Here is a 13,643-nt window from a genome sequence, read left to right as displayed (position 1 = left end):
GGGGGTATTTACTAGACAAGTGTATTTTGGTAAAAAAAATTGAGAAAAAAAATTTGGTAGGGGTAACTTGCATGGAAAGCCTAGTCTTGGGTTATTTGTAATTTTCCCTAGATAATTTTCAAACCTAATCATCCCTAATTTGGAGCTCCAAACTCTAAGACGGTACCAAGGCTGTAGAAACATATTCGTATCAACTCTCTCTCTCAATTAAAAGGAAATTCCCTCTTTCCCTCTTAATTTAATGCACATGCCGTCTTAAGCTTGCTTGTGCCAAATCAAGGGATCAAGCTTTGAAGTTTGTTCGAATCAAAAAGGCCCTTTAGTTTTAATGGATCACATCAAAAAGGCCCTTAGGTTTTCATCGATCACAGGGTACAGATAAAAATTTAACACACACGAGACATTTTATATGCTCTCAAACGCTGCAGATATTATAGCTTTACAATTAAGTGCTTGCACTCATTCACAAGAAATTTGAAAGAGAGAGAGAGAGTCATTTCATAATATACCTCACATACATGATATGCATGTATAGACACCATCCACCATTATAATCAAGGAAGTGGAGATAAACCATCATACGGCGTAGAAGATAATGCACATCATGTTTTGATAAGGAGGCAGCTGTAATCGAGAAAACCCAAATTTAGGAGCTGAATTTCACATTGGTTTCTCACTCTGAAATCAATCAAATGATACATAAATACCTGAGATCAGAGCCCCTTTCTCTCTCTTGAATTCCATGCCTTATTCACACAGGACACACGTAGTCCCCACTACTGTCAACCTCAGCATCCGGGTCCGTTTCATCAGAGTCCACATCGCCAACACCTGATTGGGACCCATCAGCCTCGGACCCCTCCGCTAGGGTTCTAGCCTCTTGTATAATTTTCATGATATCTTCTATGCTTTGAGGAGGGTTCTCTCTATCTTCCTTCTCATAGTTTGTTTGTTCCCCCTCTATTAACTCCGTAGGTAGCTTCTTCAAGAACCAAGGGTGGTTCTTAATCTCTGGTATTGTAATCCTCTACAAATTCCATGCAAATGTAATAAGAAATTATATTCTAAATGTAACTTGTGCATGGCAACTTTTAGAAGATCACATGAATAGAACAGATGAACTGTTGATAACACTTTTCACCAGGAATGGCTTCAATGCAGGAGTCATGTGACCAAAACAAAAAAATTGATTCATGTATGCATGTCAACATAAACGTCTATGCATATGGATATGCTTGTGTAATGTAAATACGTATCTTCATGGATGTGACCATGCATACATGAGTTTAAGGATGACATATTTGGATAGATAGGAAATTTATGCTGAGAAATGTAATACGCACCTTTGTTGGGTTTGCCACAAAAATGCGAGAAAGGAGGTGTTTGCTTTCTGCAGACACACGGACATAATCTGGAATTGTATATTGCACACTTAATATGCGCTGCAGAGCATGCAGAGTGTCCATTAGTTGGTTCCAGGAAGAAACAAGGCTGTCCGGAACCAGAAAATTCATGATTTTAAGAGATCTACATGCCCCCCCTCCCCGTCTCTCTCTCCCTCACACACACAGATTATGAGTTGACCATACTCACCCCAATTGTCTTACGAAAATTCCGAGGATCTTCAGGATCCTCAAATGGATATGCCCCAACAAGCATCACATAAAGCGTCACCCCACAAGACCACACATCTGCAATCTGAGTAATTAAGAAGCTACATGTAAGATACCACGGTAGAAACATCTGCCTAAATTAAATTATAGAAAAGAAAACATCATCCAATATTAAAGCAGTCTCAAGCAATCAAATAACTCTCAAAAGATCTCAGGAGCAGATTTTCATTTCTTACATTGAAATGTTCTTTACAAAATATATAAGACATGATAAATGTAATTTATATAGTTACAGGATCAAACCCCAATTCAGATTATTGGCCATCTTTAAACCATTAGTGCTCATTAGCAAACTCAAATAACACATCCAATCCATCCTAAAACCAAACACTAAGAAGAAGATATCCAACCTTGCCATCATACTCTTTTCGAGATAAGACCTCTGGGGCAATGTATGCTGGTGTCCCGACGGTGGATTTTGGTTGCGAATGCAACACAGAGGACTGCCAGACAAATTGAAGCTCAAAACGCAAATAAACTCCTCCAAACTTGTATTAACCATAGCGATAAATCAATAATTTCTCTGAATCTATGCTCTTTTGTACAATTCTAAACAGTTTTGGTTTCTCTCAGGAGAATCTTAGGATTCTTTTAAATAAAAGGAAACTACAAGAAAACGAGATCCTTAAAATTAAAAAAAATTGAAATAGAATAAATGTTTAACCTTTTTATTTAAGTTTTAAATTAGCATATGCATCTTTTTGTCATATACACTAATGACTGAAATATTTATGTTTGTAAATCAATATTTATCACATAAACTTTCATTTATTTCCAAGCAATTTTTTTTTAAAATTTTTTTTTTTAGAAAAAAGTAGAAAACCAAGGGTGAAATCTCATTTTAGTTAGACATGTATAATAAATTACCGAAAAAAAGTAGAAAACCAAGGGTGAAATCTCGTTTTAGTTGGATATATATAATAAATTAACAAAAACAAATCAATGATCAATGAGAGGTTTGTTTCAAACCAATAAAAGGAATTTTTCCTGTGCGATTAACCTTGACAAGATCTCTCGTCTTTGTTACCCATAAATTATCACAATACTCCTATGAAATTCTAAGAATGAAGAATAGTTGTTCAATGGGACTATAAGCCAGCTAACAAAGGAACACCTTTGAATATCCAAAATCACAAATTTTAAGCCGTGGGGTGGGACTTCCATCCAAAAGCGTGTTCTCCAACTTAAGATCCCTGTGACAAATTTGCTGCAATGATGAACCGAAAACAGAAAAGGAACGTTATTAGTATATGCTTCTATTATATGTTTGTGCATTTATATGTTACCACCGGAAAAAAATAAACCGATACTAAACTATCCGCATAAATGATTTTGACCGATACCATGGAATGGCAGTAGCTAACTCCAGATATCAATTGCTGAAAAAAGAATCTTGCCTGTCAAGAAAGATATAGTCAAAAACAGAAAAAAGGGTGTAAAAACATAAGTTCAAACACAAATGTATTGCCAAAAGGAAATTGTACACAAGTTGAAAAATTAGGTGTTGAGCTTGGGTTTGATTGGTTAAGGTGGTGCCCATTACAAGTTTGCAACACCAATCCCAATTTCAAATCCTACTCCTGAACACCCAAAAAAAGCAAAAAGAGATAAATCAAAAGTTGAATATTGAAACAACCTCATCCTCACTAAATCGCCCAGCACTGCATATCTTCTCAAAGAGCTCACCCCCAGCAGCATATTCCATTACAATCGCAAGATGAGTTGGTGTCAAGCAGACCTGCAAAAAATTCATAAATTCCATTCCATTAGATCAAGTATAAATACACATAGTGGTCCTTACGAATCTTTCCACTTGGTATCCCACATTAGTTCATTAAGAATTGAGTCAATTAACAACCGCTGCGACTCAACACACTGATAAACTGTAACCCATCAAGAACATTATCAGGTCCTTTTTTTCTGTTTCTTATATTGTGTTTGTCTGTGTGTGTTTTGTAATAGAACATTCATTGTAAAATCATGAGCAAAGACAAGGGGAATGCCATGGAGAAAATTTGATCGCTAGTATTGTTACACAGGTATGATCGTATGAACATTGATGTTGGATATTGTAGGTGGAAAAAACGAGAAGGCATTAGCCAAAAACCAAACTGCTAAAAAAATCCAGAGAAACAAAACAACATTTAAAGTACAACCATTTCAGATATTCCATCAGTCTACTTTCTCTCATGAGTGTTGCATAAAGCAATTCCAGTAAAACAAAGAACTGTCCTTGTTCTTCACTGCATATCATGCCATGCAAGGACAATTGCGTGATATTCCATTCCTTTATTCCTCATATAGCTTGCTAATAACTTAAAAAACAAACACAAATTCATTTTTGGCTAAGCTAGATGAGTGGTGTGGTCTTTTGAACAATGTAGGCATGTTTCTTTCATAAGGTCTAGTAAAAGCATTCTTTAGTTATTCCCACCACCTGCAGTTTATTTTTCATTGTACCATAGCCAAATAGTAAGACTGGAAGCTTTTCATTAAACATTGATGCCCCAAACCATGCATGTTCTTCATTCATTGATCAACAATCAATTTTTGTTTGCTTAAGCACAAGGCTTTCCCTAATAATAATGCCCATTCATACAAAGTTTGGGTAACATGACATTGAGAATGAGTAAAATGCATAAGACACATAGGTCCTCCCAAACCATTTTTTTGGGGTGAATAGGTCCTCCCAAGCCTGAAATTTGCAGATTAAAATTCCCTAATTTTCAACCTTGAGGAGCCCATCCTAGAATTCTTTGTTTAAATTTCTGTTATTTTTTTTTATTGGGTAAATCCCATATTAAATATTATGGATCCCCTTTATTCTTGAATCTATCGTTCATATACACGAAAATTTTGAACTACCAGAAAAAAGACATGTATGACATGTTCAAGCTTCACACTAGATTAATGTTCTCTCTCTTGGACTTCATATTATGCTTCAGTTGAAATACTTTCCCACTATTTTAAATTTTGAGTTTCCAAACTCTTATATTAATCTGGACTTGAGGAACTGACAACGGTTTTGATTGTATTCATTTGAACTAAGTTTTTGATCCACTTCAACATTCAGTTTATAGTCTCTTAACTATCTTCTCTGTCAAGCAAATCACACCAAAGTTCGATAAACAGATAAATTCTCCTGCATGGTGGTTTATATTGGAATAGAACTTTCAAACTTCAGCCATGTGGATTGAAATTCCAATTAATATAGCAACTCTTCGATGTTCCATAACAACCAAAGTACAGAATTACCTTTAAGGGCTTTAGCACTAAAAATAAATAGTTCCATACTAAGGAAGGCCAGCAGCCATTAACAGCACCGTTCATTCTTCCACATTTTTATGGGTCAATTATTAAGTAATCCATAGGAAGCTAAAACGTTATGTTAGTGGTCGACATGAGTTGGACCCAATATTCTCAAGTCTTTCCTCAATTGCTACAGCCGACACCATAAATATGCAACATTCGTCCCTTCGACAGGGAATGGCTTAGACATATGTGACATAATGTTAGATTGACACAAGCACCTCCAAAGTAATGTTGAGGCTGCTTCAAGATCGAATTGATCCCTCCATCTCCAATGTAGTTGGCAATGTTGCTAGGAAACAGTATGAGTTGGTTCTCCAACTTTCATAAAGACCAAGTGTAACGTTATCATGTAAAGCAGCTGACAACTCTTCAACCTTTTCAACTTCATTCCACCCCATAAGTCCCATTGCTGTTCTACGCTGCTCATTGAGATATGTTATTTGTGCGATACGAAAGAAAGAACAAAGATTGCTTACCAGACCGTGTCTTTCAACCAAATCTTATTTTACTAGATATGAGAGAACGAGGCTTTCTAAATATCATGCTTGGCACATTTTCAATTGAAAATTTCTGTGTCCAAGCTATCCACATAGTTCGTGACCTTACAAATCCAGGTTATTAAGAACATTCTTATAGAAAACAAATTCAGAGAGCCCGTGGGATGGATTCTAATACATCTAGATCATTGTACAGCCTCTCCATATGTAGTGTAGGTCAAACACTTAATTTGTCAAGCAAAGGAATTGTGGATAGTTGTCGTACTCTCAGATAGATTCAAACAATAAGAATTTTAGTAACAAGTATTGGACCAATTTTAATGTCACGCATAATTCTACAATAAACAGTGGTGAGTTCTACACACTAGCCAAGTGAGCTGGCCATCCAATTTCTTTCAATAGATTTAAGCATCATTTGATCATGTGCATTCGAGATGTGGAACTCTTCTAATCTTTGTATCATTGCAAAGGATTTGTCTTTGAAAACTATGTCACTTCTGTCAACTAGTTTCACTTCATATTTAAACCTCTCCAAGTTTGTTTCCGTCTATTACACACCACGAGTCAGATAGCCATCACAATTCAAAATCCTCAGCTACAAGAATCAGTCATGAACAATAAAATCCCTTGGCCAAGTAAATCATTTAAGATGGGATCTTATGATTTCTTGACCATTTATCATGTGCATGTCATGTCTAGACCTGCAACATGGCTTCATAACTCATGTTTTCATTAATCACTAACATGAGACATCCATGAATTGTATATATAAATCATTCTAAATGATCAGCACAAGATATTTTACCCATTTCACAACTAGCATGTCGAAAAGGTATTGGGAGCTAGACACCTGACCGGTGATCAGAAGTCTTGCATCAATGTGTAAAATATGCGCAGGTCTCAAGCCTCCCACATGTAAACTTAGCTCACCTACCCCACCATCCTCCCACAAACAGATACACCCCAAAAAAAAAACTTATGGCAACATGACATGGATAACCAAACTTTTTTTTTGAGTGGAAGGAGTTGTGACAGAAGAAGAAAGAAGCATCGGGTTGCATCTAGGAATCCCAGAAGATGTGACTTTGAAAAACAAAAATCGTGTTGGGGATAGCAGGATCCCTCCCTAATCCTACCCGTTAGATAGAGAAAAGTAAGCAACTTGGATAGAGTCATTTTATGATTCACATTCCAATATTTATATTTGAGAATGAAATTGATAAAACTAAGATCGCCCCCTAAGACTTATCATTATCAAGCACAAGTTGCGATGTGGTGCCCATGGAACCATTCAAGTGTTGGTATTCTAGTAGTTACCTACAAACATTCTTGTGCCGTTGTACCGGTCCCAATGACTATCCATATTGGCAAATTTGTCTGAAATGTCTTGAGAAGATCTCCAAAATGTATTTCTAGTCCATAGAAACTCATCTCCAGGTAGACCACTAGAAGTGAGTTCCTATGATATAGGAATTCATTTTTCAACCGACATATATAATTCATAACCCAATCCACCCCCTCCACACCCCCTTCTTTTGTTTGAAATAACTGTTCATTTCCTAATGCTTCACAATAATTATGTACACGAAGTACCAATTTCATACAATAGTCTCTCGTACCTATATTGTATCCATATACCCATATCATTATCCTAACCCATGTACCAATGTCAGCCAAATGTACCAACTCAAACATGCTTGATACCTCCTTTAAATTTTGCCTTAACATACCAATATCAATACCCCATACCAACACCTAGATATTGTGTTGTACATAATAAACTTGTATAATTGTATTCCTAAAAAGTTATAATGATGGCCAAGAAGTACCAAAAGAGACTATTTTCGATATCTTGGGTCCCAAGATACTCCGTGAGAAAGTAGATATTGAGGAAGACGTTTCTTATAGAATTAGAGCTGGATAGAGGAAATGAAGATGTGCTTCTGGAGTCTTATGTGATCATTGCATACCAATGAAACTGAAGAGGAAGTTCTATAGGACGGCTGCCAAACCAACCATGCTTTAAGGGACGAAATGTTAGGCGGTCAAGAAACACATATCCATCAAATGAGTCTAGTTGATATGAGAATGTTGAGATGGACGAGTGGCAAGACAAGAAAGGATAGAATTCGGCATGAATACATTTGAGGGAACTTAGAGGTAGCTCCAATCGGTGACAAAATAGAGAAAGTAAACTCAGGTGGTCAAGTCATGTGCAGCCTAGACCTAGAACAACACCGGTTAAGAGAGGTGATTTAGTTCAAGTAGAAGACTCTAAAAAGGCAAGGGAAATTCCCTAAAGGATGTGGACGGAATTAGTGCTAAAAGATAAAGTGACTTATGATCTGACTGAGGGTATGACTCTTGGCAGAGCAAAATGGCAGAACAAGATTCGTGTAGCCGACAACAAATTGTTGGAATAAAGCTCGAATGATCATTATGTGGCCACCAAGAATCTGGAATTGAAAAAATGAGGTACCAATATTTAAAAACCCAAACACACTCCAGGAACCTGTTAGGGTCTAGAGCAAGTTGACTCGCCGATACAAAGTCAACTTGCCAAGACTCACATGTTTTAAAAAATACTCATTAGCTTTACAAGATATGAAAAACTCAAACCAAGTCAATCAGATTTAGTCAAAAACAGATCTTACTCAGAAAGTCTTCAAAAAACTTAGCGAGTTTGGGCCTTTATTTTCAGTGGACAGAGAAGGGCCTCATCTAGAACATGCAAAGTGCCGGGTTCTGAGTTATTTTTAAACACTGATAGAGTCTTTGAAAGAAAACTGTTTTGAGATCCAATATGACCAGGTTCTGAGTTCAAAATCACGTTACAAGGCATCTGTAAGATAGAAAAGGTCATTTCTACATAAGCCAAAAATCCTCACTGGTTTCTTAAGTTTTTGGAGTGGTGGGTAGGACATGCACATATGAACCTATATATGTGACACGTTGATTCAGAACTTGTCTACTTATCCTCATTCTCCATTAAACAAGGGGGTAAAAGCATAAGCAGGAAAACTAAAGTGTATCTCATAAACGACAAATAAAATACAATTACATTGAGGGGAAGTTCAAAGCTTTGCTCAATACATCCTTCAGTTGACCTAGGGACCAAATGAGCATGCCCTTGAATTAATTCCTATGAACAAAAAACTGACTAAAAACACACTCTAATACCTCCAACCACACAAACCCCACATCTTCACAAGGAATGCACTCGTTCATCAATGAGCATCTCTTTCACATTGGACTATAGTACTCAAAACAACCAATAACTGTTGATCCTAATAACTTAAAATAGTCATCCAGAGACCTCAAACTTTGATGCTGCACCAAGGAAGGCCTCTTATTGCATTATTTTTCATATATGATTAAAGCTGTTATCGGGGTTAAAGAAGCCTTGTTTGCAGGTGCCTTTATGATGAAGCAATTATCCAAAACGCATCTGCCTACCTATGTTTTACAACTGGAACAAAAAGCCTCATGAGGTCTTTTTGTTCTTATTGTACTTTTTTGCAAAGACTTGCTCAGCCTATAGCCTTTAAGTGATTGACGAGGAATCTTGCAACACAAAGCCCAAACGATCTCCCTCATCCATTAAAATAAGCAAATTGGATGAATCAACGCATATTTGGTCCTTCATTCTTGTTCCTTTTATAGAATAAATATCAAGGAATCAATATTTAGCTGTGCCAATTAATATTTCTAATGCTAAGCACAAATTCCAGTTCCAACCAGTTCCTCCAAAACACAATCTGTAATTATCAACCATTCATAATCAAACTAAAATAGTAGTGAAAAGCCCGTACCTCTTTGAAGCGAACAATATTTGGATGCCTCAGAGACCTATGGTTGATGATCTCCCTCTGTACGTTCTCATCGATCTGAACGAGAAAACCGATATAAGACCCAATAACCACTTTCCAAACAAAAATATTGCACTGAAATTCAATCCAAAACCAACCAAAAAAACCTCAAATTGAAACCCAAATCCCACATATATAAAATTTGCAAAGGAAACCCATATATCAGAGAACCAAAAATAACTAAAATCGATATGACCCTTAGCCCAACAACCCAACCACCATTAAACCAATATCCAAATCCAATTCAAACCCAAAAATCCATCCACAAAACCACATAATAAATTCAACCCAAAACCAAAGCTCTTTGCATTAGAAGTATTGAAACAAAAGCATCTGCACAGCAAGAGAAAAGCATTCACATGAAACCTTGGCACAGGAAATCATCAAAAAGAGTAAATCTTACCTTCTTCCCTCTCTCAATGTATTTAACAGCAACAAGTTCTTTGGTTTTCTTATCTCTCACAAGCCTGGCAACCCCAAAATTCCCCGATCCAATATCCTTAAGAGGATCGTACCGGTCCATCAAACACCACAATCCAGAGAGAGAAGAGAGAGAAAGAGATGAAAAATAAGAGTATCGAGTACACGCACAAAAAAATCCTTCAAACAATGAAGATAAACAGGGGATTCAGAGGTGGGGTAAAAGGAAAGAAAAAGAGCTGGAGTCGCCTTGCCCCCGAAGAGTGACAAAGCTCGAGAGACTGAGAGAAAGGGATCGATGGTAATGGAACGTGGATTTTAGAGAGAGAAAGCTCAAATCAAAGATATGGATATAGGGGATTGAATTGTCGTTTAACGGGTTGATGGGCACGTTAGAGGCAAGTGTCCCCCATGTAGCACAGGTGACAAACAGAAGGACAGGTATTCCACAGGCATTAACTGCTAAGAAAAGGCTCTGAAAAACATTAAAGGCAAAGGAACAAGGGAAAATTGTCACGCTTCGTGCACAGATCAAATACGTGGTGCTTGGTCGCCATCGGACTCCGTACAAACGAGGAAATGGTAAAGGGAAGTTTGGGGGGCAGATTCATTTAATGGGATCGAATGTTCGTTAAGGGGTTTCTGTCCTCTCTCTCTCTCTCTCTCTCTCTCTAACTCTCATTCAAGGGGTTTCTATCTCTAAACAAGGGCCTTCTCTCGCCAACATACCAATTTGGACAAAATTTTAATCACATGGTTACGAGTGTGCTTAAAAAACCTCTAAGCCCAACAAATTTTTTTTTTTAAACACCTCCAAGCCATCCGATCAGACATCCAATGGATGGGATCAGTTGTGACCTCTTTTTATTAAAAATAAATAAATAAAATTTATATAAAATTACAACTTTAAATTGAGAGAAAATTACATACATATCCGTTATACTTTGCGTCATTACGGATGTACTACATGTATGTCTGTTGTTTACTTTTTTATAACGTATTTTTTAAAAAAAAATGATGTACCTTTTTTCGGATGTTGAACAACAGAATTGAAGGGTTTCGTAAATGTTCAACATCCGAAAATAGGCCGAAAGTTTAACGTTTGCATTCCCATTTTCGGGTGTTGAACATCCGAATTTAATGACTTTTCGAAAGTTCAACATCCGAAAATAGCCCAAAAGTTAAATGCTTATATTCGCATTTTCGGTCGTTGAATAGTCACATTTTACAGTCACATTTTCGGATGTTGAACATTCGAAAATGCCATATTTTAGAATTTTCATCATCTAAAAATGTGATATTTTCGGATGTCCAACAATTGAAACCATTTTCGGATATTCAACACTTGAAAATGGTAATGTGAACGTTAAACTTTCGGCCTATTTTCGAATGTTCAACATCCGAAAAATGGTAAAGTCGTCTTTTTAAAAAAAATATGTTAGAAAAGGTGAAAAACGGACATACATGTAATAACAGAAACTATTTGGTACATCTGTAATAATGTAAAGTATAACGGATATGTATGTAATTTCTCTTAAATTAAATATGTACCTAAAAAAACAATAAAGGTAGTTTTAATGTTGAAAAACTCTCTAAATAAATTTTTGAACCCCAAAAATAATGCATGTTGTAACACTATCTATATCGTTCATTTTCAAGATTTTCATATATTTGTAGATCTACTTGATTTTTGCCATTTTTAGAGTATGAAATTTTATAACCAGAAATGAAAATAGATTTTGAGATAATCCTAATAATTTTTACACTAAAATTACATATTACATTAAAATTTGCAGGTGTGCTTTGATTGGATTGTTTAAGGTTGCAATCTTATAAAACACCCAAAATATATAATATATATACATATAATTAAAATTTATAAAAATATTTTTTTAAAAAAAAATATCACCTTAGCCATTAAGTTTAACTTCTCTATCTCTTTTTACCCGAGGATGAAAAATATTACTTGGAAGCAAAGAACCTCCGGTCTTCCCTAAATCCCTTTTGAGATGAATTTTTTACCCCAATAAAAATTAAAATGGCACCATCACTACCCACCTTCTCTACCGTCTGCGATGATGTTGGTAACCTCACTCAGCCACACCATGACCCTGCAACCACTTCCCCTTCCCCTTCCCTCCTATGTCCTCATCTTCTCCACCTGCAACTAGCCACCACCTTAATTCCCCCTTTCTCCTCCATGCAACCAGTAAGCCACCATTTCTACCTCCTCTCTCCACCCTACTCTCCCATATCACCTCGCCACCCTCTCTCTCTCTAGAAAACACCCAACATAGTCACCCCGACATCCTCTATATCTCTCTCGTTCTCTTTCTCACCACGCCTGCCCAATAGCAGATCTCTCGCTCTCATCGTGCTTGCTAAATGGTTGATTTCCTCTTGTAAAATAAGCGGCTCCTCTCTCTTCCACTCCCATCCATCCCTCTTACGCCCCTATCTCTTTGCTACAACCCTTTCTCTCTCTTTGTTGCCACCCTCTTTCCCTGCTGCAATCTCCCCATCTCGCCCCCACTGTGTTCCCCCTATCTCCTTCTTACCTGCAACCTGAGGCCACCGCTCGTCCCACTCCCCCTCTTCTTTTGTCTGTGCCCAAAACAGACGGCAACCTAAGGCTGCCACCCCTTTTCTCCCTTGCTCCATCTTTTCTCTCCCTCTCCTATGCCCACACAGCAGCTACCTACCATGCCTTCTCCCTCTCTCGGCCTTCCCACCACCCACAAACAGGCGGCAACCTGAGACCACCGCCACCATCTCATACCACCTTTCCTCCTCTTTCCCTTACCCTCTTCTGATGCCCCGACCTTCTCAAGCCACCTCCCTATACTTCTCCGCCCCACCTTGCTGCTCTCTCTCTCTAGAATCCCAATAGCAATCCCTCCCTCTCTATTTTAATTTGTCTCATATTGTCGCCTTTCCCTTCTTTTCTCAATCTCTCATGCTCTCCAACACATTTATAAGCACCCCTTTGCAACCTCCCTCTCTTGCTCTAAAAAAAAAAAACCCACAATCGAAGCATTTGCAAGATAGAATGTCATTTTAATTTTTATTGGGGTAAAAAATTCATCCCAAAAATGATTCAGGGGATTACAAGATAGAAAAAATGGAGGTCATTTGCTTCCAAGAAATATTTTTCATCTTTTGGTCCAAAGAGATAGAGAGGTTAAAATTAGGGGGTAAGGAGATATTTTCCGTTTTTAAAATCCCAATAAGACTATTTACTTTGAATGCATATATTATGCTCCCTTTGGAGCATAGTTTATTCGTACTCGCTCAATCAGATAACCTACTCGGGAGGATTTTTTCAATATGAATTTTGGTAGCCTCCTTAGAATCACGAGATGATTATTCTCAAAAAAACAAATTAAAGTTTGAGTTTTCTAACACGTAGATCTAATACTTTGATAGTTTTTATTCAATCTTGAGACTTTGTTTTTTTTTTTTAAGTGCTTGGAGGGTGTAGTTACTTTTTTTTTTACCGAGGTTAATCTATGTGTTAAAGAGGTTATATCCCCAAAATTTAGGGTCTTAAAACTAATAAATAGACAATATACTCTTAATGATGAAGTAGAATATCTTTTTGCGTTTACTTTTAGATTTAAATCTTGTCTTAATTTTACAAATTGAAATAAAGATAATATTTTTATGAGTAAATATGGGCACACATTAACATACCATTAAAAAAATATTAGTAAATTAATAACACATCATCATCATTTAAGCCTTATCCCAACTATTTGGGGTCCACTACACTATTCATGTTCCGTCATTCCGCTCTATATTGTGACTCTGCCATCCACAATACCCATAGTCTAATCGTAAGTCACAATAACTGTCCTCATTACTTTCATTTA

General features: G+C 36.8%; 1 protein-coding gene across 2 annotated transcripts; it reads right to left on the bottom strand.

The window, feature by feature from the left end:
• Positions 1-381: 381 nt before the first annotated feature.
• LOC18429150 (serine/threonine-protein kinase SRK2A) lies at positions 382-10,356 on the bottom strand. 2 transcript variants are annotated; one of them, XM_006838442.4, is made up of 10 exons: positions 9,755-10,356; positions 9,295-9,369; positions 3,310-3,411; positions 3,017-3,070; positions 2,788-2,880; positions 2,024-2,116; positions 1,594-1,698; positions 1,344-1,442; positions 708-1,027; positions 382-624 (listed from the first exon to the last, which is right to left on the bottom strand). In XM_006838442.4, exons 1-9 carry the CDS (start codon positions 9,872-9,874, stop codon positions 752-754), a joined length of 1,017 nt encoding a protein of 338 aa, XP_006838505.1. In that variant the 5' UTR covers positions 9,875-10,356; the 3' UTR covers positions 382-624; positions 708-751. The 2 variants fall into 2 exon arrangements, with proteins under 2 accessions (XP_006838505.1, XP_088717273.1); XM_088861147.1 differs by lacking the exon at positions 2,024-2,116.
• Positions 10,357-13,643: the final 3,287 nt, after the last annotated feature.

This window comes from Amborella trichopoda, chromosome 3 (assembly GCF_054954075.1).
Source record: "Amborella trichopoda isolate Santa Cruz 75 chromosome 3, AtrichopodaSantaCruz75HAP2 v2.0, whole genome shotgun sequence".
Lineage (NCBI taxonomy): Eukaryota > Viridiplantae > Streptophyta > Magnoliopsida > Amborellales > Amborellaceae > Amborella > Amborella trichopoda.
The sequence above is the reverse complement of the archived record's forward strand: the minus strand, read 5'-3'. Positions and strand labels throughout refer to the sequence as shown.